The 27,458-nt window shown below is 33.8% G+C and overlaps 1 protein-coding gene and 1 long non-coding RNA gene across 5 annotated transcripts in view; one reads left to right on the forward strand and one right to left on the reverse strand.

Annotated features, from left to right (window-relative positions):
• Positions 1-27,458, forward strand: part of Rgk1 (Rad, Gem/Kir family member 1) — a 127,515-nt gene that overhangs the window by 82,152 nt on the left and 17,905 nt on the right. For all 4 annotated transcript variants that reach the window (XM_081980544.1, XM_081980543.1, XM_081980542.1 and 1 more), the window contains 2 exons: positions 6,374-6,622; positions 18,556-18,767. In XM_081980544.1, coding sequence (XP_081836670.1) covers positions 6,374-6,622; positions 18,556-18,767 — 461 coding nt within the window. The remainder of the gene's footprint in view (positions 1-6,373; positions 6,623-18,555; positions 18,768-27,458) is intronic.
• On the reverse strand, positions 10,253-10,787 carry LOC145729693 (uncharacterized). Its single transcript, XR_014178446.1, has 2 exons — positions 10,648-10,787; positions 10,253-10,540 (listed from the first exon to the last, which is right to left on the reverse strand). It is a non-coding gene; the product is annotated as an uncharacterized LOC145729693 (long non-coding RNA).

The following is a 27,458-nucleotide window of genomic DNA, read 5'->3' on the forward strand; positions in this document are numbered from 1 at the left end:
TTTTCAGTCAATATGTTACGCAAAAGGAAATAAAAACTTTGAAAGTCGTTGACGTTTCTGGCTAAATATAGGAAACCTTGTAATTGATTTGCTTGCGGAAATGTCAGACATTCTATACACGTTGAAAAGATTCCTGGAACCAAAATCTTAATTGCATATCCTAGCACAAAAACAGTTTCATCTTTGTGGAAGTTTCTGGTATATTCTTGCTTTACTTCCAGACTTCCAGGATAAACTTCAAGGCTAAACGACAGCCAGATTTGTCTCTCTTTCACGAATAAACAGCTGTTGGTTGATTCAAACGGCCTGCCTAATTAAGCCAATTTTTTCTCGTTTAAAGTTAGCGACAATAAAACCAAAAAAAATCACACGAACACACTAAAACTGGATTATTTTTATGACTCCAAGAAATGTGGAATAATTTACGTCCAGTAGGATGCCAAGATCAAAAGCAGACGACTGGATTAAGAGTGATTTAGATTTCTATGTTACAAGGCTGTATTTATTTCTGTTATGAAAATAATTATGGTTTTTCGCTAGTCGTAAATCCCCAAAACATATGTGGAAACAATAGGGAATCGACGTGTGTTTATTTAATAAAACCTCGATATTATGTGATATATTGAAGCTTGGCAACTTGCACTATACGCATTTGCTATGTAATTACTAAATTCCGTGTAATTATTCCAAATGGGGGGGTTCTTTTCCCTGAAACATGTTTGGGAATTTATAGAATTTATTATTGAATTAAAGCTAAAAATTATACAGCAGGAATAATTAGTAGTTTACAAAAACTGGCATTGTGTGTAATACAAATAATTCGGAAAATTTCGGTTCATTTAGAGGTAAATTTCACAAGCTTAATTAAATCAGGACTGTTAATTACTAAAGCACATTGTGGTTAACCATATAGAAATCTGGCAGCTATTTTGGAACTCATTGTAGTTTGTCCTCTAGGGGGCCTTAAAATTGACCAATCATTTAAACCTGAATGACTCCCTTATTCGACTGACAAGGTATTAAAATTTATATGTCAATGGATAGACAATAAAATGGGATTTTCAAAAATATAGCTCCTTTGGTTGATAGCTTGAACCGTTTCAGCGCTAGGAGGTTTCAAAGTTGACCAATGTTTTCTTCTGTTGAACCTAAATAAGTCTCTTACTTGGTGGACATGACATAAAGTTTTATATGTCAATGGATAGCCAATGAAATGAGCTTTCCGAAGATATGGCACTTTGGTTGGTAGCTTGAATCGTTTGGTCGCTAGGAGGCTTCAAAGTTGACCAATGTTCATTTTTTAGTTTTGTTTCAATCTAAATAACTTTTTTAATATGCCAATAATATTTTATATGTCAATAGACAGCTTATTGTATAATACACAATTGACATTTTATTGTCAAAAATGTATAGCCTTTTCCGAATTTTGAATTTTTTGTGTTAAACTTTGTTTTTCAAAATTTATACTTAGTGTCATTTTTGAGTTTTGACACTTTGGGAAATTTTAACTTCTCTTGTTTGAAATTCAACAATTTTTTGAAATATTTTGCGGAAAACAGCAATATTAGCAACATTATACTTAAAACTACCCAATTTAAGTAAAAACTTAAATAAACTGCATCACACAATAAGTGACCCAAAAAAAAAAGTTTATTTGAACAAATTAATTCTGAAGTATTATAAAATATAATATACTATAACATGTTCTCTGAAAGATTAATTAATTTTTTTCCAAACAAAAGTGATTTATCTTCAAATAAATCACCCTCATCATAACCCCAAAATCCTTTAAAAATTAAATCAAATTGAAATTCCATTTTATACGTTGAAAAGCCCACTCAAAACAACATGAAATACTCCGTTGAAAGGTTTAAAGGATTTTTATTTTAACTTTCTCACATTATAGAATATTTATAGGGAGTTACTGTGAAACTTTATGATATAAAACAATAATGTTTATTAACATGGGATTTAACAAATTACCGGCAGCCTTCAAACATCCTTGACACTAGGCGCTTACGCAGTAACGGAACGTATACAAAGCCGATAATTTTATTTCCAGTCTGGATCTATTTATTTTCTGGATGCAATTTATACGTTTCGACAGGCGGATTGGGAGCGTAAAAATATTGTAAACAATTTGGGTATCAAAAATAATGCTTTCAACTAGTGAGGGGCGTAGTTTATTAGCAAAAATTGGATTGATGCAACATATTTTAAAATTTGTGGTTTGAAATTTGAACACCCTGTAATTCGGTTATTTTTGGGAGTTCGAGGTGGTTCAACCACTTAAAAGAACCGTTATGAGCTCCTCTTTCCAGAGGTGTTAAACAAAAAATTATATCTAAAAAACTGCGTACAGGGTGACCAAAAACAGTTAACTATCACATTTTTCATTCACACCCTTTATACTGGAAGCAAAAACGGTCCTGCAAATTTACGATGTTGGGTGAAGGAGTTGATTAGAACCATTTTTGGTCTCTAGCAAATTTTTTGTAACTTTAACCGTTTTCTAGTTATTTAGAAAAAACTGGATTGATGAAAAAAAAATCAAATCAGTTGAGGTTGTGGTTTGAAATTTGAACACCCTGTAACTCAGTTATTTTTAGGAGTTCAAGGTGGTTCAACCACTTAAAAGAATCGTTTTGAGCTCCTCTTTCCAGTGGTGTTAAACAAAAAATACTATTTAAAAAATTGCGTACAGGGTGACCAAAAACAGTCAATCACCATAATATTCAAGCACGCCCTGTATACTGCAAGCAAAAACGGTCTTGCAACTTTACGATGTTGGATTAAGAAGTTGATTAGGAACATTTTTGGTCTCTTGCAAATTTTTCATTACTTTCACCGTTTTCGAGTTATTTTGAAAAAACTGGTTTTGTGCAACAAATTTACAAATCAGTGAATTGAACACTGATTAATAGATAGCAAGGACAAAAACCCACTTGGAGTGACCGAATTAAGTTTTTGAGTACATTTTTGGAATCCTCATTAAATTTCCTATCTAATGACATAAAAAAACACTCTAAAATCATATAAAGTCAGAAAGAAAAGTGGTGTCAAAGTATAAACTGTCCAAAAGACAGTTAGGAACAAAATCGACTGTAAAACCCACTAGGAGTGAGAAAATGACTGTTTTAATCACATTTTTGGAATCCTTACTAAATTTCCAATCCAATAACCTAAAAATTAGGTAAAGTAAAATATTTACTTTACTGGTAATTTAACCATTAGTACTTCCAACCCGTCTACAACAGACGTTTAAGCTTAATCGAGGATCAAACATAATGATTATTTTTCCCTTAAACCGTTTTTTTACGTTAGCTATTCTAGCTCGTCCTAGATTATTAATCATATTGACAGATAATGAAACTTTACGAGACCCCTGTAAATTGCTGTAAAAGGACGGTGAAAAGGACAAAAAGTCGGTTTCAGGAGCTCAAAAGGGCCGCTGGGAAAAGCGTAAGCGCTTTTTAATAAAATAGCAGGCTGTAAACGTAAAAAGTATTGCTCTGCAATACGAAACAGCCAACAAAAACAGCGGATTTTGTCTGGAATTTCCTTATTTATTCACTTTGATTTTATCCTCAACCGTATACGAGGATTAAAATTGCCAAACAGCTGATTTTTGCTGTAAAAATGTTCAAAGATATCATGAGTTTTTGGCTTTACCAGTCAAAGATTAAACCAGAAAATATACTATCAAAAGTATGTTTTCTGGCTTATTCTTTGACTGTATACTATGTAAACAATTTCCTAATGTGCCAAGATAAAAGATCGTTTTAATCAAGTTTAGTTACGTCTTGGCAATCCACGAATTCCGACAAATTCCACCAAATGCGCCGGAAACGTCCCAGGAATTATTCTATTGGAATAACTGCGGACATAATTCCCTAGAGTAGATAAAACGCTTTTACTCCCTCTCTACCGTTCGTATAGATTTTATCTATTGTGTTCTGAATAGGTGGATGTAATTTTTTATTAATGCCCGCGTTATAGTTATGATTAGGAGGTTCGTGGCTTTAGGGGTTGAATAATTTACTAGGACACACGCAATTGTTGAAAATGTTTCTTTGTTCCTATTTGGAATTTTTTGCCTTGATATAATACCAAACAGTTAACAAATCAATTCAAATTTGTTAAATTTATAGAGTTGGATAACGCTGGATCCTTCATACTTTAACAAGCAACAAAAAAAGTTATTTTTGCTTATTTATTCAGTAAAAGTTCTTAAATAAAATTGATGCATGTGGAGAAATAAATTTCCTACAACTTTCCCCTCCTTCGTTTTTTTGGTAGCTCATCACACAAAAGAGATACGATCAATGGAAATTGGGAATTTAATTCCCTACAACTATTGTTTTGCACGTTTTTTTAATATCTCTTCTCTAGTTCATTGTGAACATAAACTGTAATATCTTTAATTTTCTTTAAAACTCTTAATGAAAGGCCAAAGGTGCCATTAATAAACGTGTCAATGGTTTTGTCATTGTATTGATTAAGTCTTAAAGTGTCATCTGTCATACACGTCAAGACTGTCAAAATTCTGGGTCAAAACTAGACACAACGCAAAGCTTTTGAACGTTATGTCATTGTTTTGACTGGAACTGACTGCCAGCTGTCACACCGTCAAAACTGTCAGGGACTCGTTCATCAGTTGCTAGTGCTAACTAGTGACTGTTTCAGTTTAATAGCTCTACGATTAGGTTTTTGACAGTTGACCTGTTTGTAACAGATTAAATTAAAATTTATATGTCATAACTGTCAAAATTGTAGTCATAGACCTACAATCAAGCACTAAATATGATTTGTAGTGCCTTTAAACAATGATTTATAATTTGATAGCTTCATGGAATAGTGTTTGACAGTTACCACCATTGTGACAGATCGTAATATATCCACAATGGACAGTAACACGTCTCTCTTCTCATGAAAGTATAAAAATATAATTATAAACATTATAGTATTGGCCCTGATTATTTTAAATATTCATGGAGCGTGCAGAGCGAATCTGACATCACTATGACGTACTTTGACAGCTAGTCAAATTATTGTTTATTTAAATAACGTCGTCGTGACGTCAAATTACTACACGCTCAATTGAGCGTCAAAATGGACCAAAATGATGGCGGCCTGCGACGCCATTTTGTCTGTCATTTCTTGAAACTACGTGAAATTTTCTTTAAAATGAGATGCAAGTCAATATTTTGACAGAAAATTCAAAATGGCGGCCTGGAACGCCATTTTGTCTGTCATTTCTTGAAACTACGTGAAATTTCCTTCAGAATGAGATGCAAGTCAATATTTTAACAGAAAATTCAAAATGGCGGCCTGCAACGCCTTTCGTCTGTTGTTTCTTGAAACGACGTGAAATTTCCTTCAGAATGAGGTGCAAGTCAATATTTTGACAGAAAATTCAAAATGGCGGCCTGCAACGCCTTTCGTCTGTTGTTTCTTGAAACGACGTGAAATTTCCTTCAGAATGAGGTGCAAGTCAATATTTTGACAGAAAATTCAAAATGGCGGCCTGGAACACCGTCAAAAATACAACTTTTTTATTTGTCAAGTTACAGTTGACGTCTCGGTGTCATTTTATGTTAAAATTTCCCGGAAAAGGCGCTGGTGCAGTCGGTTTTTTGATATCTCAAAAACTAACAGAGTTAGACCTAAAATTTAAAATTTTAACCATTTCTTTGCCAGGAACTCGGCCAGATTAAGAGTATTAATATTTACAATATAGTATGTGATATTATGGTAAAGGAAATTTGACGCCCTCTAGCGTCCAAACTGAGTCATCAATCAACTCATGTGGGGATATTTTTAGAAAGCTTGAAATCTGCTCTATCTTTTGTTTTCTATAACATTTTGACGTAACTTGTCAAATAAGGAAGTAATTTAGGGTCAAAGCAACGAGTGTCACAAAATATGTGATTTTATGGCGAAAAAACTTAAACGTCCTCTAGCGTCCAAACGGAGTCATCAATCAACTCATGGGGGGATATATTTAGAAAGCTTGAAATCTGCTCTATTTTTTGTTTTCAATGACATTTTGACGTATCTTGTCAAGTAAGGGAGTAATTTAGGGTCAAAGCAACGTGTGTCAAAAAATATGCTATTTTTACAAAAAGTGCAATTTTGGCAATTTTTTATTTTGCTCCAGGAGGGTTTGAATGCACAGCAAAGGGCATATTTATATCAAAGAACCTTAATTAATTATTTATTAACCGTAAAGGATTGCTTAATCCCATAAGCGCAATGCAAAACAGCTATACTTGACAACATCGTAGGGACAAATCCCAAACAGCTGATTTTAGTGTAAAAGAGAATGTGGTTTCTCCACAGGATTTTCTGACCCCAAAATGTGTTTTTGTAGATATGGCAGTCCTCATCACAACAGATCACAATCAGTCAAAACACCAGGTCGATCTTCCGGGAGGCCAAACTACCTCTGCCTCCCTCAACAAAGATCCAGAGTAGCTTCCATGCCAAATACCGGAGTTGAGGAAGAATATTACAGACTGAGACACTTTTCCATCACAGGCAAAGGGGTAGTTAATCGGGGAGATAGTCTGAAAAGCCGTCGATCCAGATCGAATAATTCAGTAGCGTCCAGTAACTCGAGGTAAGTTGGTTTAGTAGCTTTTATCGTAAACTTTCTTTTTGCGATCAAAATGAAACGGGGTTTTTAAACTGCAATCGCAACCGGAATTAGATTGAGCGTCTTTTTACGATCATGTCATTGCGAGCTTTTTAAAGGTTACTGAAGGATTTTGCTTCAAATTGAGTACAGATTTTTAGTATGGCATTTACAAGAAAAGAGGGTTAATTTCGTATTAAAGGGGGTAAACGGAACTTGAGGGAAAGTTTATTTCTGTTAGGGACAGGCTTAATGTATTACGTCTTTGAAAGTTAATCCAACGACCCAGGATCAACGAGCTTTATGTAGGCCAAACACAAGATTTTAAGCCCTTAAAACTCATTTTGTTTGCAAATATTAAGCAAAACAAAGCTTTTTCAAGGGAAATCCAATATTCAGTTCAGTTTATGATTGATTTACCCTCTGAAAATACAAAAAAAGGTTTTATTTGTCCAGGATCGACCACAATCGTTCCCTTTGACTGGTTCACTGTTACAGCAATGCAGTTTGAAAAATGACGAAACTTTTCCCATTATTCTGCTTGAACACACGTCGAACAAATCCCACCCTTTTTGCAACTTTAATGCGATCCACATTCAAATCCCTATAATAACTTTGTCTCCTGATTATACGTGAACTGTCCTACTAAGCCCTTCATGTTTTAGAATTAAAATCTAACTTTTCCGTGTAGAGACGAGTGGATTAAAGCCCTTTGATGTAATTTTAGTTATAGAACAAAGGACAAGTTTACTCAAAACTATAATGTAATCAAAATGGAACCAAAAGTGCAGTTAAAATTAGCATTTTCTTAAGTGTTTTAACTGCAGACTCAATACTTAAAGGTTAAAAAATAACTAGGAATAGAAGAAATGATAGAAATTTATTTCAAACTTTGTATATTATCCTTAACTCATGGGGACATGAGTAACAGTTTTTGTCAAATTGTATTTCAGCACTTGAGAGTAGGAATTGAAGAAACTATAAAGTGCCACTGAAACGATGCAAATTAATATGAAAATACTAAAAATAGTTTTTCTAGTCTCGAAAAATTACTTGGAGCCATTGACCACTTGATTTAGGAAATTCAAATTTCGAGTTTTCTGTATTAAATTTAAATACTAAAAAAAAATAAAATATGGCTAGATAACCAAAAAACAACTCGGAAACGATGATAATTTACTTTAACTGTTGGATAATGGACCGTTTTCACGACATTCGACAAACCCAGTTAAGCAACCGTGCACTTTGACCAAAACTTTCGAAACGGACACTTAAATTTCAAAAAATGAATAACTTGGCCAATTTTTGACTTACAGGGTACTTAAACCACTCAAATTAAAGCTCTTACAGTGTATTTTTCTGTCATACCAGTCACTCTATCAGTTCCTGTCATATACAGTGTGACCCATTTAGAATGGAAACACCCCTATAAAATTTTAGGTTATTAACCGATTTCAATGATTTTTTTTTTGAAATAATTAGGAATGAAATGTCTATTACGGGAGAAAATTTTAAATATTTATTTCAGTTTTCAGGTCATATTACGATACTTTTTCTTGATAGAAAATGGAGAATTTTTATTAGCGATTTTTTATTGAAAAAATTACTACGCCACTGGATCTATAGTGCTTTCAAATAGCTGTGACCAAAATTAAAAAATATTTTTTTATTATAATTTTTTTTTATTATTTTTTTTTAATTAAATTAATCAATTAATAATTAATTATTAATAATAAACAAGTAAATAATAACACCATTTCTATGGCAACAGTTGATGCAGGGTGTTCTTTTGTGACCGTTAGCTTAGAGGATTTTTGAATTTAAATCGCTAATAAAAATTCTCCATTTTCTATCAAGAAAAAGTTTCGTAATATGACCTGAAAACTGAAATAAATATTTAAAATTTTCTCCCGTAATAGACATTTAATTCCTAATTATTTCAAAAAAAAAAATCATTGAAATCGGTTAATAACCTAAAATTTTATAGGGGTGTTTCCATTCTAAATGGGTCACACTGTATATACAGGGGGTGACAAACAAGAGAATCATGTTTGATTTTTGCCTGTTGACGCCCGTAGGGGCGTTGGTACATTTTAAAAGTTTCATAACCGGATTATATGGTTAGTTCAGAACAATTTTGCTATATTGGAAAATTCTCGAATCTTTAACCGTTTTCGAGATATTCTATAAAAACCAGTTGCACGGTACTCTGATCAAAACTTTCGAAACGGACACTTGAATTTTCAAAATTGAATAACTCCACCATTATTTAACTTACAAGGTGCGTAAACAACTCAAAATAAAGCTCTTTTGGTCCTCTTTCCTGCCATACCAGTCACTCTATCAGTTGCTGTCACATATATACAGGGTGTGGCACATAAGGGAATCATGCTTGTTTATCGGCTCCTGACGGCCATTAGAGACTTTATCGCGTTTTCAAAGTTACATAACCAGACTCTACGGTTAATTATAAACAATTTCGCTCCCTTACAAAATTTTCGTATCTTGAACCGTTCTCGAGATACTTGACAAAAACCAGTTGCACGGTACTCTGATCAAAACTTTCGAAACGGACACTTAAATTTTCAAAATTGAATAACTCCGCCATTATTTGACTTACAGGGTGCGTAAACAACTCAAAATAAAGCTCTTTTAGTCCTCTATCCTGCCATACCAGTCACTCTATCAGTTCCTGTCATATATACAGGGTGTGGCAAATTATAGGGTCATGTTTATTCATTGGCTCCTGACGTCGTTTAGGGCAAGTTTTTAAAGTTACATAACCAGATTACCTTAACCTAATTCCATAATCTAATTCTAAATAATTTCGCTTTTCTAGACTTAAAAACCATCTTAGAAAATGGTATACAGACTAACTTAAAATCTTAAAACATCAAATTTTGCTCTGTTTTTTTTTATTTGAATTTGAAAGGTTAGGAATTGCAAATTTGTTTGAACGCCAAAAATTTCCTCTGAAAGTACAAAAGTTCCCTTGAAGGTTCAAAATTTACGTTTGAAATATCGGTTCTTGTGATTTTCACACGTATTCCAAGGCTTTAATATCGAAAATTGTTTAGGAGGCAAACAGATAATGAGGATTTTGACTTTTTGAGTTTTGGCAATACTTAAAAAGTCTTTACAGTTGCTTAAGTTTGAGGTTTTCTTGTTAGTTGCTTATTTGAGGAATTTTGGGATTTAAGTTTGGATCACTGTGTAGTCAAGTCACTTCTATTGAGAATTATTACGGACTTTTAACAAAACACAAAAACAATAAATCAAGCAATATTAATTAAAGCCCGTTATAATATCGGTTTCATACCTGTTTTTAGTGTACTTATTCCAAACACTAATAAAGAGATCTTAATTGGAACGTTGTTTTCAAAACAATCCTGAATTCCTTTTCCAAGAATGAGTTAATTAGTGACTTTAATTCGAGTTCTGGAAAAGCTGTTTGTTTCTTATTTCCAGCTTGCAGATAACAAATTATGATGTAAAATTGTCTTTAAGGATCTATTAACAATGAAATTCTTAGAAATCCATTTCAATTTCATCTTCGTTTTCTTTTATTAGAGAAAAACTGTCAAGTAAAATAAGGTTTACACTAAATAACTAAAATTGTGACTAACTGACATTTAATTCACATCAATTACAGTTCAATTAATGAGGGGTGTTGTTCTTTTCAAAATCACCGTATTTTACTGCTAATCTTCTGGATAAATCATTCCTTGTAACTTTAACTCAACAACTACCTAATTGGGCGGTCTTTAAAAGCAACTGGCACGTTTTGAGCGGAACATTTCCCCAAAGACTTCCGTTTTATCTTTTCCTGACTTGAGACAATTACGAACATCGTTATTTGCAAGTTTCGTGCCCATTACTGTCCTTCTTCTCAACCCTCGTTTACTTCTCAAAAATAATACACATTTTAAATTAAATCAAACGATAAAGAACCATATTTGGACAGTCCTTCAGTATGGACAACGAAAACAAAAAGCACCAGCTAAACAAACCTTTTCGTTGACTTTAAATCAAACTGTCACAAAAAAAATCTCTGGCTGGATAGTGAACAATTTGAGGAAAATGTTCTATGTCAACCCCTTTAAACACTCAACAAAGTATATTTTGCACTAGGAAACATTACTTGTTCAGTGTCCGCCTACAATACGTTTAAAATCCGACATGCTAGAACAGGAAAGTACTGTTTTCATGCTTGCAAATGACAAAAAGTGTGTAAATCTGTATTCCGGTTTTGTTTCATTTCAGTATGCCAGACAAACTAGATTTATCAAGTTCCGGAAGTTTTTTTTTTGTTTCATAGAGACGTTGCCAAGCAACTTGAAAGATAATCGATGAAAAAGTAATTTATTTTCCTAATATCTGTTTATTCGTTACGCAAATTGTCTGGATAACTGCATGAACTATAGTTTAAAAGTAAATCACCTCTGTTTCATGCTAAATTATAAATATTAATGATGTACGTCATAAATATTAGTGTACATTTTTCTACTTTTAAATTTTGTGCATTTTTAAAGTTAGAAAAACAGTGTCAAAGTTTGAACTGTCAGAAGCACACTTTGAAAGAACAGTCAGTGACAAAATTGCCTGTAAAACCCACTTGGAGTATGAAAATGATGGTTTGAAGCACATTTTTGAAGTCCTCATTAAATTTCCTATTCAATAACCTGAAAAAACACTACAAAATTTGGTACAGTCAAGGAAAAAAAAGCAGTGTCAAAATTTGAACTGTCAGAAGGACACTTTGAAAGAACAGTCAGTGGCAAAATTGCCTGTAAAATTCACTTGGAGTAAGAAAATGCCTGTTTTAAGCACATTTTTATAATCCTCATTAAATTTTCTATCCAATAACCGGAAAAAACACTACAAAATTTGGTACAGTCAGGGAAAAAAGCAGTGTCAAAGTTTGAACTGTCAGAAGCACACTTTGAAAGAACAGTCAGTGACAAAATTGCCTGTAAAATTCACTTGGAGTAAGAAAATGACTGTTTTAAGCACATTTTTGAAATCTTCATTAAATTTCCTATTGAACAACCTGAAAAACAGTTCAAAATTTGGCACAGTCAGCGAGAATAGCAGTGTTAAAGTTTTAACTGACAGAAACACAGTTTAAAAGAACAGTCAGTGACAAAATCGCCTGTAAAATTCACTTGGAGTAAGAAAATGACTGTTTTAAGCACATTTTTGAAATCCTCATTAAATTTTCTATCTAATAACCTGAAAAAACACTACAAGATTTGGTACAGTCAGGGAAAAAAGCAGTGTCAAAGTTTGAACTGTCAGAAGCACACTTTGAAAGAACAGTCAGTGACAAAATTGCCTGTAAAATTCACTTGGAGTAAGAAAATGGCTGTTTTAAGCACATTTGTGTAATCCTCATTAAATTTTCTGTCCAATAACCTGAAAAAATACTACAAAGTTTGGTACAGTCAGGGAAAAAAGCAGTGTAAAAGTTTGAACTGTCAGCATACTTTGAAAGAACAGTCTGGGACAAAATTGCCTGTAAAATTCACTTGGAGTAAGAAAATGGCTGTTTTAAGCACATTTGTGTAATCATTAAATTTTCTGTCCAATAACCTGAAAAAATACTACAAAGTTTGGTACAGTCAGGGAAAAAAGCAGTGTAAAAGTTTGAACTGTCAGCATACTTTGAAAGAACAGTCTGGGACAAAATTGCCTGTAAAATTCACTTGGAGTAAGAAAATGGCTGTTTTAAGCACATTTTTGAAATCCTCATTAAATTTCCTATTGAACAACCTGAAAAACAGTTCAAAATTTGGTACAGTCAGCGAGAATAACAGTGTAAAAGTTTTAACTGACAGAAACACAGTTTAAAAGAACAGTCAGTGACAAAATCGCCTGTAAAATTCACTTGGAGTAAGAAAATGACTGTTTTAAGCACATTTTTGAAATCCTCATTAAATTTTCTATCCAATAACCTGAAAAAACACTACAAAATTTGGTACAGTCAGGGAAAAAAGCAGTGTCAAAGTTTGAACTGTCAGCACACTTTGAAAGAACAGTCAGGAACAAAATCGTCTGTAAAACCCACTTGGAGTACGAAAATGACTGTTCTAAGTACATTTTTGAAATCCTCATTAAATTTCCTATTCAATAACCTGAAATAACAGTACAAAATTTGGTACAGTCAGGGAAAAAAGCAGTGTCAAAGTTTGAACTGTCAGAACGCACACTTTGAAAGAACAGTCAGTAACAAAATTGCCTGTAAAATTCACTTGGAGTAAGAAAATGCTTGTTTTAAGCACATTTTTGAAATCCTCATTAAATTTCCTATTCAATAACCTGAAATAACAGTACAAAATTTGGTACAGTCAGGGAAAAAAGCATTGTCAAAGTTTGAACTGTCAGAAGCACACTTTGAAAGAACAGTCAGTGACAAAATTGCCTGTAAAATTCACTTGGAGTAAGAAAATTACTGTTTTAAGCACATTTTTGAAGTCCCCATTAAATTTCCTATTAAACAACATGAAAAAACACTACAAAATTTGGTAAAGTCAGGAAAAAAAGCAGTGTCAAAGTTTGAACTGTCAGCACACTTTGAAAGAACAGTCAGGAACAAAATCGTCTGTAAAACCCACTTGGAGTACGAAAATGACTGTTCTAAGTACATTTTTGAAATCCTCATTAAATTTCCTATTCAATAACCTGAAATAACAGTACAAAATTTGGTACAGTCAGGGAAAAAAGCAGTGTCAAAGTTTGAACTGTCAGAACGCACACTTTGAAAGAACAGTCAGTAACAAAATTGCCTGTAAAATTCACTTGGAGTAAGAAAATGCTTGTTTTAAGCACATTTTTGAAATCCTCATTAAATTTTCTATCCAATAACCTGAAAAACAGTACAAAATTTGGTACAGTCAGGGAGAAAAGCAGTGTCAAAGTTTGAACTGCCAGAAAAACAGTTTGAAAGTCAGTGACAAAATCGCCTGTAAAGTTCACTTGGAGTAAGAAAATGTCTGTTTTAAGCACATTTTTGAAATCTTCATTAAATTTCCTATTGAACAACCCGAAAAACAGTACAAAATTTGGTACAGTCAGAGAGAAAAGCAGTGTCAAATTTGAACTGCCAGAAACACAGTTTGAAAGAGCAGTCAGTGACAAAATCGCCTGTAAAACCCACTTGGAGTAAAAAAAAGACTGTTTTAAGCACGTTTTTGAAATCCTCATTAAATTTCCTATTCAATAACCTGAAAAACACTACAAAATTTGGTACAGTCAGGGATAAAAGCAGTGTCAAAATTTGAACTGCCAGAAACAGTTTGAAAGAACAGGCAAGGACAAAATTGCCTGTTAAAAAGAAATTGTTTGTTGATTTTAGTTAACATACATAAAAAAATCAACGCAAATTTGGCAATCCAGCACTCACTAAAAATGTTAAAAACTCCTGTTTTTAAAAAGTTTGACAACCTCATCTTGCTCACCTTCCTTACTAATGTTGTAAGGAGTTTTTGAGATATTTGAGTATTGTTCTGTATTTAAAGAAACTTGCTTAAATTTACAAGTTGTTTTGAAACGTCTAAGTTTAAGAAGAATGGAAGAAAGTGAAGAGGAAAACCACACAGATAATTTAAAAATAAGCAAACTGAAAGCTGCTTTTTTGACCAATCACAACAAACTATCTACTGTCAAATACTGCACATTTTACCATTAATGCTAATGTTTAACCTTTGACATTTGGTGGTTACGTCATTATCTGGAACTGTCGTGATTTGAAGTCTATTAACTATTTCAACTAAAATAAACAGACAGGTGCTCGATAATATGACGTTACCGCCAACTACATTGGTTTTCCTTATATATTTAGTTTTAGTTGAAAAACTCCAAGGTTGATCGATTTTACTGCACCTTTATTACTAGACCTGACCGCTCACAACGGGAAAACATTGAATAAGTAAGGCTTGTTTCATTATACCAACTCGGGCGTTATAGGGCTATTTATAGTTCCTTTTGTACTACTGACAGGCGGGTTAGTGTACCCAGTGATCAAAAGCTCAGCTCATCCGACCTGAACGAGTCTCCCCCTTTTGAATCGACAACAAATTTAACTGATAGCGCGCCATGATCGGGGGTGGCAACCTAACGTGGGGGGCGGCATTGTTTAGTTGTATCGAAGTGGTGATGTTCGCAACAGTGCGACATATAAATAACAACAGCAAACCCAGTTGTTTTTACATTACAAAACGTGCTGTGTCACTGTGAATTTTGATCCTTCACCTGGAAACAAAATGTATAACTTTGTGTTGCAAAAAAGTTTTTACGAAAAGTGCGATCAAACCAACTGGAGAGAAGAATTTCCCATCGCTTGTTTGGAGGACCATTTGTCTCGTTACAAACAGTGAGTTGTGCATGAACACCCTAACCTCAAAATTAAACACCCGTTGAGGTGTTGCCCCCAAAATGAAATTATCCGATCGTAAAAGCCCATTTCCCTTGGCAGTGAATAAAAACGCTTTTATCATTATTAGATTTACTCCTCCACGTTCAGAATGTGAATGAAAAGGAGTTTGCGTGCAGGTGGTGAAAATGTTGTCTTACGTGTTTATTAAGATTTGTCGTTTAACCGAATTTTGTATTTTGTACTGTCATAAAGAAAAGTTTAAGTAGTAAAAAACAGTGTTTAGTTACTAGTGATGGGTAAATTATAAATACTGTGTTTCTAGCAGTGTAAATTTTGACACCGCTTTTCCCCCTGACTGTATCAAATTTTGTAGTGTTTTTTCAGGTTATTCAATAGAAAATTTAATGAGGATTCCAAAAATGTGCTTAAAACAATCATTTTCTAACTCCAAGTGAGTTTTATAGTCGATTCTGTCCTTGACTGTTCTTTCAAAGTGTGTTTCTGGCAGTTCAAGTTTTGACACTAATATTCCCCCTGACTGTACCAAATTTTGTAGTGTTTTTTCATGTAGTTTGATAGGAAATTTATTGAGGATTTCAAAAATGTGCTTAAAACAATCATTTTCTTACTCCAAGTGGGTTTTACAGTCGATTTTGTCCCTGAGTGTTCTTTCAAACTGTGTTTCTGGCAGTTCAAATTTTCACACTGTTTCCCCCTGACTCTACCAAATTTTGTAGTGTTTTTTCAAGTTATTTAATAGGAAATTTAATGAGGATTTCAAAAATGTGCTTAAAACGATCATTTTCTTACTCCAAGTGGGTTTTACAGTCGATTTTGTCCCTGAGTGTTCGTTCAAACTGTGTTTCTGACAGTTCAAATTTTGACACTCCTTTTCCCCCTGACTGTACCAAATTTTGTAGTATTTTTTCAAGTTATTTAATAGAAAATTTAATGAGGATTTCAAAAATGTGCTTAAAACAATCATTTTCTGACTACAAGTGGATTTTTCAGGCAATTTTATCCCTAACTGTCCTTTAAACCATGTTGAAATTTCAGACCACAATTTCAACCAATTTAACTATTTGTGGCACCAACCAAACCAGTTTTTCCTAAATCTTGTCATCTACAAAAAAATGTCTCCAAAAATGTTTCTAATCAACTCCTTAACCCAATGCCGTAAATCTGCAAGACCGTTTTTGCTTCCAGTATACAAGGTGTGCAAGAAAAGTATGATGGGCCACTATTTTAGTCCCCCTGTACCCAATTTTTCAGATAGAATTTTTTCCTCAACACCACTGGAAAGAGGAGCTTAAAACGGTTCTTTTAAATGGCTGAATCACCCTGAACTCTCAAAAGTAACTGATTTACAGGGTGTTGTAACAAATTTCAAACCACAATTTCAACTGATTTAAAAATTTGTCGCATCAAACCAGTTTCTTCTAAATCTTCACTCGAGAAATGTGAAAGTTACGGAAAATTTGCAGGAGACCAAAAATGTTCCTAATCAACCCCTTGACTCAGCACCGTAAGTTTGCAGAACCGATTTTGCTTCCAGTACACAGGGTGCGCATGAAAATTATGGTATTTATCTCTTTTTGGTCACCCTGTACGTAATTTTTGAGATAGAATTTTTTGCGTTACACTACACATATACACATTGTGTGCACCGTATGGCCGCTAGAGGGCCCCAAAATTTTTTCGGTAATGTCACAAAAACGGTTCGGAGTAAAAGGTGGAAATTTACAGGGTGGCTAAAACTTTAAAAGCGCCATATTTTTGTATTCTTGACATTTTGTTCGAAAGTATGTCGTTTCTACGTAAAACCCCAAAAAGTTAAAAGTTCACCTTGAAAAGGTGTAAACGCAGTTAAATTAATGTAAACAGAAGATTTAAAATTGAAATAAGTAAAAAGTTACTAAAGGAAACTAAGTCAAAATAATTAGTTTTAGGTTAAAGCTTGTGTCTCTGGGGTAAACACACTCAAGTGAGTGTACTGACCAAGGCAACTTTACGGAAATCACCCTGTAACTCGGCTATTTGAGGTGATTCACCCAAAAAGCACTGAAAGTAAAAAATAGTACACATTACAGGCTTTCTGAAAGTATCATCAAATATGGTGATTGTCTGCACGGTTTGGGCGGTAGAGGGCGCCAAAATTTCAGTCTAGTTTTCCGGTAATATCTCAAAAACGGTTGGGAGTAAAAGGAAGAAATTTACAGGGTGGCTACAACCTTGAAATTTAATGTGTCTTGAACATTATACCAGTGGTTCTGCTATATTTTCCTGTTTGGCCTCATCCTAGTGGAAATTTCCTTCAAACCCATAAATCTTTATAAACTTTTCAATTTTGCTGAAACGGTTTCGTTTCCATAGCGCGTGACTTGAAATTTCCTAATCGCCTTTTACATAATCTAAGGGCATACTTCAACACGCTAATTTAGAGCGTAACTAATTTTTACTGACAAAAGGGTTGGTTGCGAAACGCGTTTCCATGTAATTTGGACGTAACAAAACGCTCTATTACCTTTATTAAAAACGGCAATAACGGGTAATTTGATACGTTGGATAATCATAATTGTAAGGAAAATTTTGACTTTGTTCGTTAAAAGGCAAAAACTTAATTAAATTACCTTCATAAATGCTTCTTAACGCTCTGGTTCTAAGGATTAATAAAAAGTTCTCCCTGAACGAAATTTCATTCTTTTCCGTTTATATTTATGATCGGGAAGATTAAGGGTCCATAATTCTTCCCTAATGCGACCGTTAAGGTAAATATTCCAATAAAATCGATCACCTTTTAGCCAACTTTTGCTGATAACAGTTTTTCACCCTAAAGAACAATTTTCTAAGCAATAATTTTATTAGTGCAGCTTTCACATATCGTATAAATAATACTTAAAGTTATGAACCGCATTTTTCTTCGTTATAACATTTATTATCTATTGTCCCCTTTTTGAATGGATATGGAATACACGAGAAACTGGAGAAATGTTTTAGTTATCCGCTTGTGTGTGTGTGTTTTCGTGGAAACTGTAAATGGCAAATGCATTGCCAATTCTTTCATATCCACGATCAAAGGAAATGCTACAAATGATACAATTTAGATGGTGATTTTGGGTTTTCTAGGTGACCAAAGTTTATACTTAGGCAGTGACAGTTTCAAATTAAGATAACCATTTTGCCTCTAGTGCTAGATATGGTCAATTAGGAAATTAGGAAACTGTCCTAATTGACCCACTAGGAATAGAGTGATTGACAAATTAAATTTCGACTAGTTTATGGATAAATCCCTGGCAGCAGCTGGATAGCAGGTTTATTGGCAGATGTTAATTACATTTTAGGGTTGGTATAGAATCAAAAATATACACAAATTCATTGAGCTATAAACTTTTCAAAAAATATCAACTTCTCACCCTGATCATCAATTGGTCATAAAGACATCAAATGTAGTTCAACTTTTTTTCTGACTATCGACCGTATCATCAGATAAATTTTCTGGATTAAAACTTGGTACACCCTGTATAACACACATATTCGGTTGCAGTACTGAACAACTTCCGGGACCAACTTCCGCAGCAGGATCGGCACGTACTTCCGCCTCGTGCAGTTTGGCCTCGTCGAGGGAGAGCTCCACGTCTGTTCCAGGTCCCAATCCCTACAGGGTGTTGGTGTTGGGCGGACCGGCCGTTGGGAAATCCTCTTTAGTCTCACAGTTTATGACCAGCGAGTATTTACACGCTTACGACACTAGTATAGGTAAGAAAATGTTATCAACATTTTATTAACAAACACACCAAAAGAGAAACATTGAACCAGTAAATACAATTTTTCGTATTTGCTATAATTACGATTGAATAGGTTTATCATTAATAACATTATCATTAATTATTCGAATTGTCTGGATATTTTAGACAATAGTTCGTTTTAGCCCAAATGTTCTCTTGCTTTGTCTTTAAATTCTCTTTTACCTCGTGTTTTGCATTTTTCTGATATTAAAAGGACTCATTATGTGGAATAGTCTTGCATTTACATTTTTGGAATGTCTGAAAGCTGTCGTATGATTCTAGAACAGTTTAAAAGCTTCCTACAATTTCTAGAACCGTCTGAGATTGATAATTGTCTGTAAAACAGTCCAAACCTTTCAATATACTTTATAGACTATCCAAAAACCTTCCTAATGCTCTTGAAGTGATCTGTAAAAATTTGAAAAGCTTCCAAAACACATAAGAAACTCCAAAAGCTTTCAAAATAGTGTCTAGAAGGTTTAAAATGCTCTTCAACTAGTCCAGAGGCTCTAAAATAGTCTAAAAACGTTTTAGAAACTCCAAATGCTTTCAAAATAGTGTCTAGAAACTTTCAAATGCTCCTGAAATAACGTACAAGCTTCCAAAAGCTTTTGGAACAATCTGAAAAGCTTCCAAGAGCTCTTCAACTAGTCTAACAGTTTTCAAAACAGTCTTAAAGCTTCCCTTTGCTTCTAGAGCAGTTTAAAATCTTCTGACAATTATCCAGAACCTTCAATAAGCTCTTTAAACTGATCTAAAACTTTATAAATGCATCTGAAGTAGTCTGGAAAGATTTGAGAAGCTTCCAAAACACTGTAGAAACCACAAAAGTTTCCAAGACAGAGTCTAGAAGGTTCCAAATGCACTAGAAACAGCATAGAAGCTTTCAAAAGCCTTTGGAACTATTTAAAGGCTTCCAAATGCTTTTCTACTAGTCCAGAGGCTCTAAAGTAGTCTAAAAATATTTTAGAAACTCCAAGAGATTTCAAAATAGTGTCTAGAAACTTTCACATGCTCCTGAAACAGCATAAAAGCTTTTGGAACAATCTGAAAAGCTTCCAAGAGTTCTTCAACTAGTCTAACAGCTTTAAAAAGATTTCAAAACAGTCTTAAAGCTTCCCTTTGCTTCTAGAGCAGTTTAAAATCTTCTGACAATTATTTCTAGACCATCTAAGTTTCCAAATGCCTTTAAAGCAGTCCAGAACCTTCAATAAGCTCTTTAAACTGATCTAAAACTTTATAAATGCTTCTGAAGTAGTCTGGAAAGATTTGAGAAGCTTCCAAAACACTGTAGAAACCACAAAAGTTTCCAAGACAGAGTCTAGAAGGTTCCAAATGCACTAGAAACAGCATAGAAGCTTTCAAAAGCCTTTGGAACTATTTAAAGGCTTCCAAATGCTTTTCTACTAGTCCAGAGGCTCTAAAGTAGTCTAAAAATATTTTAGAAACTCCAAGAGATTTCAAAATAGTGTCTAGAAACTTTCACATGCTCCTGAAACAGCATAAAAGCTTTTGGAACAATCTGAAAAGCTTCCAAGAGTTCTTCAACTAGTCTAACAGCTTTAAAAAGATTTCAAAACAGTCTTAAAGCTTCCCTTTGCTTCTAGAGCAGTTTAAAATCTTCTGACAATTATTTCTAGACCATCTAAGTTTCCAAATGCCTTTAAAGCAGTCCAGAACCTTCAATAAGCTCTTTAAACTGATCTAAAACTTTATAAATGCTTCTGAAGTAGTCTGGAAAGATTTGAGAAGCTTCCAAAACACTGTAGAAACCCCAAAAGCTTCCAAGACAGTGTCTAGAAGCTTCCAATTGCACTTGAAACAGCATAGAACCTTTCAAAGGTCTTTGGAACTATTTAAGAGCTTCCAAATGCTTTTTATCTAATCCAGAGGCTCTCAAAAGATTTCAAAACAGTCTAAAGGCTTCCATATGATTCTAGAACAGTTAAAAGCTTCCTACAATTCAAAAAACCTTTATAATGCCCTTGAAGTGATCTATAAAAATTTGAAAAGCTTCCAAAACACATAAGAAACTCGAAAAGCTTTCAAAATAGTGTCTAGAAGGTTCCAAATGCTCTTCATTTAGTCCAGAGGCTCTAAAGTAGTCTAAAAATATTTTAGAAACTCCAAGAGATTTCAAAATAGGGTCTAGAAACTTTCAGATTCTCCTGAAATAGTGAAAGAGCTTCAAAAAGCTTTTGGAACAATCTGAAAAGCTTCCAAGAGCTCTTCAACTAGTCTAACAGTTTTCAAAAGATTTCAAAACAGTCTTAAAGCTTCCCTTTGCTTCTAGAGCAGTTTAAAAGCTTCCGAGTGATAATGATTTCTAGAACCGTCTTTTCAAAGTTTCCAAATGCTTTTAAAGCAGTTCAATATGCTCTTTAAACTGACACTCCTGAAGTAGTCTAAAAAAATCAAAAGCTTCCAAATACTCTTCAACTTGTCTAAAAGAATTCAAAACAGTCATAATTTCTAGAACCATTTAAGATATCCAAATGCTTGAAAAACAGTCCAAAACATTGAATATGCTTTTTAAACTGTCCAAAAACTTTCCAAATGCTCTTGAAGCAGCAAAGAACCTTCCAAATGCTTTTCAACTAGTCTTGAAGCTTTCAAAGGATTTCAAAAACAGTTTAAAAGCATTTCTCAATTTCTAGAACCGTCGAAGATTTCCAAATGCTTCTAAAGAATCAGTCTAAAAGCTTGTTAAACATTTTAACGCTTTTTAAAGATCAGCAAAATTGATTTTTGTTGGTTAAAGCTTGTCTAGTCAGTTCCAAATGACAACAAATTGTTTTTGCATCAGTAACCTCGTCTTTTTCTATCTCTTATAAAGGCACTTTCTTCAGAAACCAGTTTACATATGAACACGAATTGTATTGAAGTGTGATAGAAGTAAAACGGAATTGAATTTTCTTGTTAAAGCCTCTTAATCAGATCCCACCTTTTCTCAATTCTCGAAAAGCTCCTTTTCCCAGAAAAAATCTCGAGTGTCGGATAGAAAGGCCTCCCTAAGGAAGAGTCGATCTCCTGGATGTTTTTGATTTTTGCCTTGTTAGGCAAATTAAATTCAGCAGGGCGTTAAAAGAAGACATTTACATATTTCTCGAGATTTATCGGGGACGCCAACGAAAGTCCCATTTTTAGGACTTGAGTTTTGCCAAACGATTATTCCGATTGCCCGATTTCGGAGGGAAGTTTAAAATTAATGCTCGTGGAACCAATCGGCAGATCCTAGAAACAGGAAATTAGCATATCCAATCGCCTAATTGAGTTGGGAACTATGTAAACTGGCATATCCTGCTTCGTAATCAAAACCTGCTTGTAGTAGTAATCGATGTCTATCTGTATACGATTCCTGCAATAATTTATATTCAAGTGTTGGTTAAGCCAACTTGTCCGGAATATTTTACTTCATGAAAGAATGTTTGTAGAAAAAAGGGTCGTCGCTTATTCCCTAGAGAAATTGTTCCTAGACTCATAACGTCCTTATGTCAATTGCGAGCAAAATTCGTTTTGGCGTTTTCAATTTACGACTAAACCACGTTCCGGATTTAATTCGGATAGTGGATTTCCATAATGGACGAGTTTTATTCGAATAAATTCGTATCGGAAAAAAAGCGAAATCGCTCCATTTAAAACGGTTTTTAGAGTGTCGGAATTGGGGCTTCGGGACTTAACATTTCATTCCACAGTGCGTTTTCAGAGGAAATAAATACCAAATTCCTTTTGCGCGATGAAATATCAGCACTTCTATAGTTTAACACCCCAAAAATTACACAAAACCTTCAAAAAAGACCGTTTATCATGTCGCGTATAAATTTAGACCTTTTTTGTAAATTCATTAAAAGCTTGCAAGATAAACCTAAATTTTGTGGTAAAAAGAAGACGATTAATTACAAAAGTTTGTGGTAATTAAGTCTGTGACATCAATTCTAGACGAATTGTGGGCAACTAAAATTTCTATTTAATTTTAAACAAAAATGTTTTGCTTGTGTTTATCCGGAATAACTTTGTGTTTTAATACAGCGAGCATAAGTATTACTCCAAAATGTATTTTCGTTTTGTTTCATTTTGACAGCATAATCATGTTTCCAAAGTTAAAATTTACAAATTTTAATTGAATAGTACCAAAATGGTGGCGGTTGTTAGTAATTCACGCAGACAGTATCAGAAAAACTAATTTTTAGGTAAATTTGTCTGCAATTTGCCAAAAACTTGTTATGTAACATATTAAGTTGTACCGTTTGGCCGCTAGAGGGCTTCAAAGTTGATTTTTTTTTGATATTTTTTGAATATCTGAGAGGTGTGATATTTTTGATAATCGTCTTTGACTGCCTAGATAGCTTTAGTTTAATGGTAGAATTGTGACGTAGAGTGTCATTGGCTAAAATGTCATTTTTTAAAAAGGCCACGCCCTAAAAAGATTAAAAATTGCCAAAATTTTAAAGTCATCTCCGAAACCTTGCCAGCTGGAGCAAAATGGACGTCAAATTCGTGTTCCCCAGTTAAACTAGTAAAAAAGGTCATTTTAAATGAACAAAATCCAATATGACCGCTTTTTAGTATAGTAGCCCAAAATCCCAATATTGAGTGAAAATTTAGGGTACTTTTCCAAAAAATTGTCTCTAACTCGCTTATTTGAAACATTCTGTATAGACACACTCTAAAACAAAAGAAAGCTAATAAATGGGGCTATCCCGTGACGTCAAACGGAATTAGCTAAGTTGTACCGTTTGGCCGGTAGAGGGCTTCAAAGTTCATTATTTTTTTTCGGATATTTTTATGAATATCTCAAAAACGGTTTGAGTTAGAAATCTAAAAATTTTTACCACATATACATCCCGATAGGAGGCAACTTTTACAAAATATGACATTTTCTGTACAGCTCATTATTTGACTGTACAAAATAAAAAACTGAATTACTGGCATTTTTCATAGTGGGCACTCCATGAATTTTTTCGGATTTCTTTTTTATTTTGAAATTTGGTTTTGACTGTCTAGTTTGCTTTGGTTTAATCCTAGAAATGTGACGTAGAGTGTCATGGCGAAAATAATGTTTTTTAAAGGTGTCACTCCCTAAAAACTGTCAAAATTGACATAATTTTAAAGTCATCTTTGAAACCGTGCCAGTTAGAACAAAACGGACGTCAGAATGGTGTTCCCCAGTTTTAAATTAGTAAAAAAGTTACTTTGTTTGAGCAAAATCCAATATGGCCGCTGTTAGTATAGTAGGCCCAGAAATTCCAAATTTACTTAAAATTGTGTGCGTTTTTCCAAAAAATCGTCCATAACTCGCTTATTTGAAACTCTCTATATAGACACACTCTATAACAAAAGAAAGCTAATGAAGGGTGCTATCACGTGACGTTGACTGGACCAGGCTAAGTTGTACCGTTTGGCCGGTAGAGGGCTTCAAAGTTGATTTTTTTTTTCGGATATTTTTATGAATATCTCGAAAACGGTTTGAGTTAGAGGTGTGATATTTTTGAAGATCATCTTTGACTGCTTAGATAGCTTTAGTTTAATGGTAGAAATGTGACGTACAGTGTCATTGGCCAAACTGTCATTTTTTAAAAAGGCCGCGCCCTATAAACATTAAAAATTGCCAAAATTTTAAGGTCATCTCCGAAACCTTGCCAGCTGGAGCAAAATGGACGTCAAATTCGTGTTCCCCAGTTAAACTAGTAAAAAAGGTCATTTTAAATGAGCAAAATCCAATATGGCCGCTTTTTAGTATAGTAGCCAAAAATCCCATTTTTAAGTCAAAATTTTGGGTACTTTTCCAAAAAACTGTCTCTAACTCGCTTATTTGAAACATTCTGTATAGACACACTCTAAAACAAAAGAAAGCTAATAAATGGGGCTATCCGGTGACGTCAAACGGAATCGGCTAAGTTGTACCGTTTGGCCGGTAGAGGGCTTCAAAGTTCATTATTTTTTTTCGGATATTTTTATGAATATCTCGAAAACGGTTTGAGTTAGAAGTGTGATATTTTTGATGATCGTCTTTGACTGCCTAGATAGCTTTAGTTTAATGGTAGAATTGTGACGTAGAGTGTCATTGGCTAAAATGTCATTTTTTAAAAAGGCCACGCCCTAAAAAGATTAAAAATTGCCAAAATTTTAAAGTCATCTCCGAAACCTTGCCAGCTGGAGCAAAATGGACGTCAAATTCGTGTTCCCCAGTTAAACTAGTAAAAAAGGTCATTTTAAATGAACAAAATCCAATATGACCGCTTTTTAGTATAGTAGCCCAAAATCCCAATTTTGAGTAAAAATTTAGGGTACTTTTCCAAAAAATTGTCTCTAACTCGCTTATTTGAAACATTCTGTATAGACACACTCTAAAACAAAAGAAAGCTAATAAATGGGGCTATCCCGTGACGTCAAACGGAATTAGCTAAGTTGTACCGTTTGGCCGGTAGAGGGCTTCAAAGTTCATTTTTTTTTTTCGGATATTTTTATGAATATCTCAAAAACGGTTTGAGTTAGAAATCTAAAAATTTTTACCACATATACATCCCGATAGGAGGCAACTTTTACAAAATATGACATTTTCTGTACAGCTCATTATTTGACTGTACAAAATAAAAAACTGAATTACTGGCATTTTTCCTCCATGAATTTTTTCGGATTTCTTTTTTATTTTGAAATTTGGTTTTGACTGTCTAGTTTGCTTTGGTTTAATCCTAGAAATGTGACGTAGAGTGTCATTGGCGAAAATAATGTTTTTTAAAGGTGTCACTCCCTAAAAACTGTCAAAATTGACATAATTTTAAAGTCATCTTTGAAACCGTGCCAGTTAGAACAAAACGGACGTCAGAATGGTGTTCCCCAGTTTTAAATTAGTAAAAAAGTTACTTTGTTTGAGCAAAATCCAATATGGCCGCTGTTAGTATAGTAGGCCCAGAAATTCCAAATTTACTTAAAATTGTGTGCGTTTTTCCAAAAAATCGTCCATAACTCGCTTATTTGAAACTCTCTATATAGACACACTCTATAACAAAAGAAAGCTAATGAAGGGTGCTATCACGTGACGTTGACTGGACCAGGCTAAGTTGTACCGTTTGGCCGCTAGAGGTCGTCAAAATTGACTCTACTTTTTCTTGAATATCTCAGAAACGCCTCAAGTTAGAGGTCTGAAAACCACAAACACACCTCTTTGATGAATGGCTCGTTACTTACGGGTAAATAATGGATGCTACTATTTATTCTAAACCAGTGAATAATAAGCATATTGTTAAACAGTCGTAGTTATTTTGTTAGAGAAGATATAAATTATTATACTGTAATTTTCCAATAGTGTGATTGGCAAAAAAAGATATTGATTCAGGTATAAAAAGTGGTTGTTCTGCCTGATAATTTGCAGATTAGTTATCAAATATTGAACCAACAGAACAAAAGCTTCCTGAACTTTAATCTATTCCAAATTTAAAATTTAAATTTACTGAAACTGGTTTTGAATGCAACGTTTCAATCCTCTTCACGAATGCATCTACATAAATCACTAAACTAATAAAGCGTCATAATCAAATAAACATAGCGAGAGTAAATCCAACGAGCTTGATAAGCTGAGTGTATCGCATTTTTATGATATTAATTTTCCGGATTGAAGCCCATCAATTCGAAATATTGCCGGACAATAATTTAGCCGGCAATCGAATTAACTCAGTTTAGAAAAAAGTGGGTTTAATTGTCGAACAATTTACTATGCAGCCCCGATGCAACAAGCAATTCGATTTGTCCCGGACAAGTCTCTCTGACAGGTAAAATGTTAAATTAATCCGTTTTGAAGTATAGCGCAAATGCAACGGATATTTTAATCGGAGACGTGTTTTGGTTTAATTTTCCGCCAGATCGAATTTCAGGATAAAATGTCCAGTTAATTGAACCAAAATTTGATTGAAAATTACTTAATAATTAAATATTGTCGATCCACATTCCACATGAAATCAATGAGAAAAAGAGAGTACCACTGCAAAACACATAAAGCAAAATACATTCTGTGCTTTCCATTTACAAACTAAAAAATCAAAACATTTGGTTATAAGCAAATTCCAGTTCATCCCAACCAACAATGCATTGTTAAATAACTGTACAAATGCGGTTGAACTGTACTACATTAGGGAATCGTAAATTCCCTAGAGCAATTGGTTGGCAATTTTTAATTCGAATACAACACTGCGTTAATAACATTTCTTTTGCTTTACAGCTGCGTGGTTGACCAATTTAAACTGGAATAAACTTGCTAAAACACTTTAGCAAATGTTCCTTTATGCAAACGAACACTTGACAATGCCTTGTTTTGACTGAAATAGAGAGAATTTGCTGCTACGCCAGTCTGAATAAGTATAAGCACTCGGTTATGCATGCTAATGTCAAAGTGTATAGCGCTAGAATATTAAAGTGGGTTAATTGAATATTTTTTTTTATTTAGTCCGGAAGATCTGAAGTAGTAATATGCTGTTAAATACAGTGAAGAAAAATACAATAAATCTAGATCAATACTAAAAAACAGCAAAAAATTGAGAATTACTTGCAACATTCAGGTGATTTTCTAGCCTAGAAGCTTATAGTTACTTTTTCAAGTCAGTTTTCTCAAAAATGTCAAATGAGAGAGCAGTAAACTTCATAAATGACAGCGGTGAATATTGAGAAA

Source organism: Ips typographus, linkage group LG5 (assembly GCF_016097725.1).
Source record: "Ips typographus isolate SLU linkage group LG5, UJ_Ityp_2.0, whole genome shotgun sequence".
Lineage (NCBI taxonomy): Eukaryota > Metazoa > Arthropoda > Insecta > Coleoptera > Curculionidae > Ips > Ips typographus.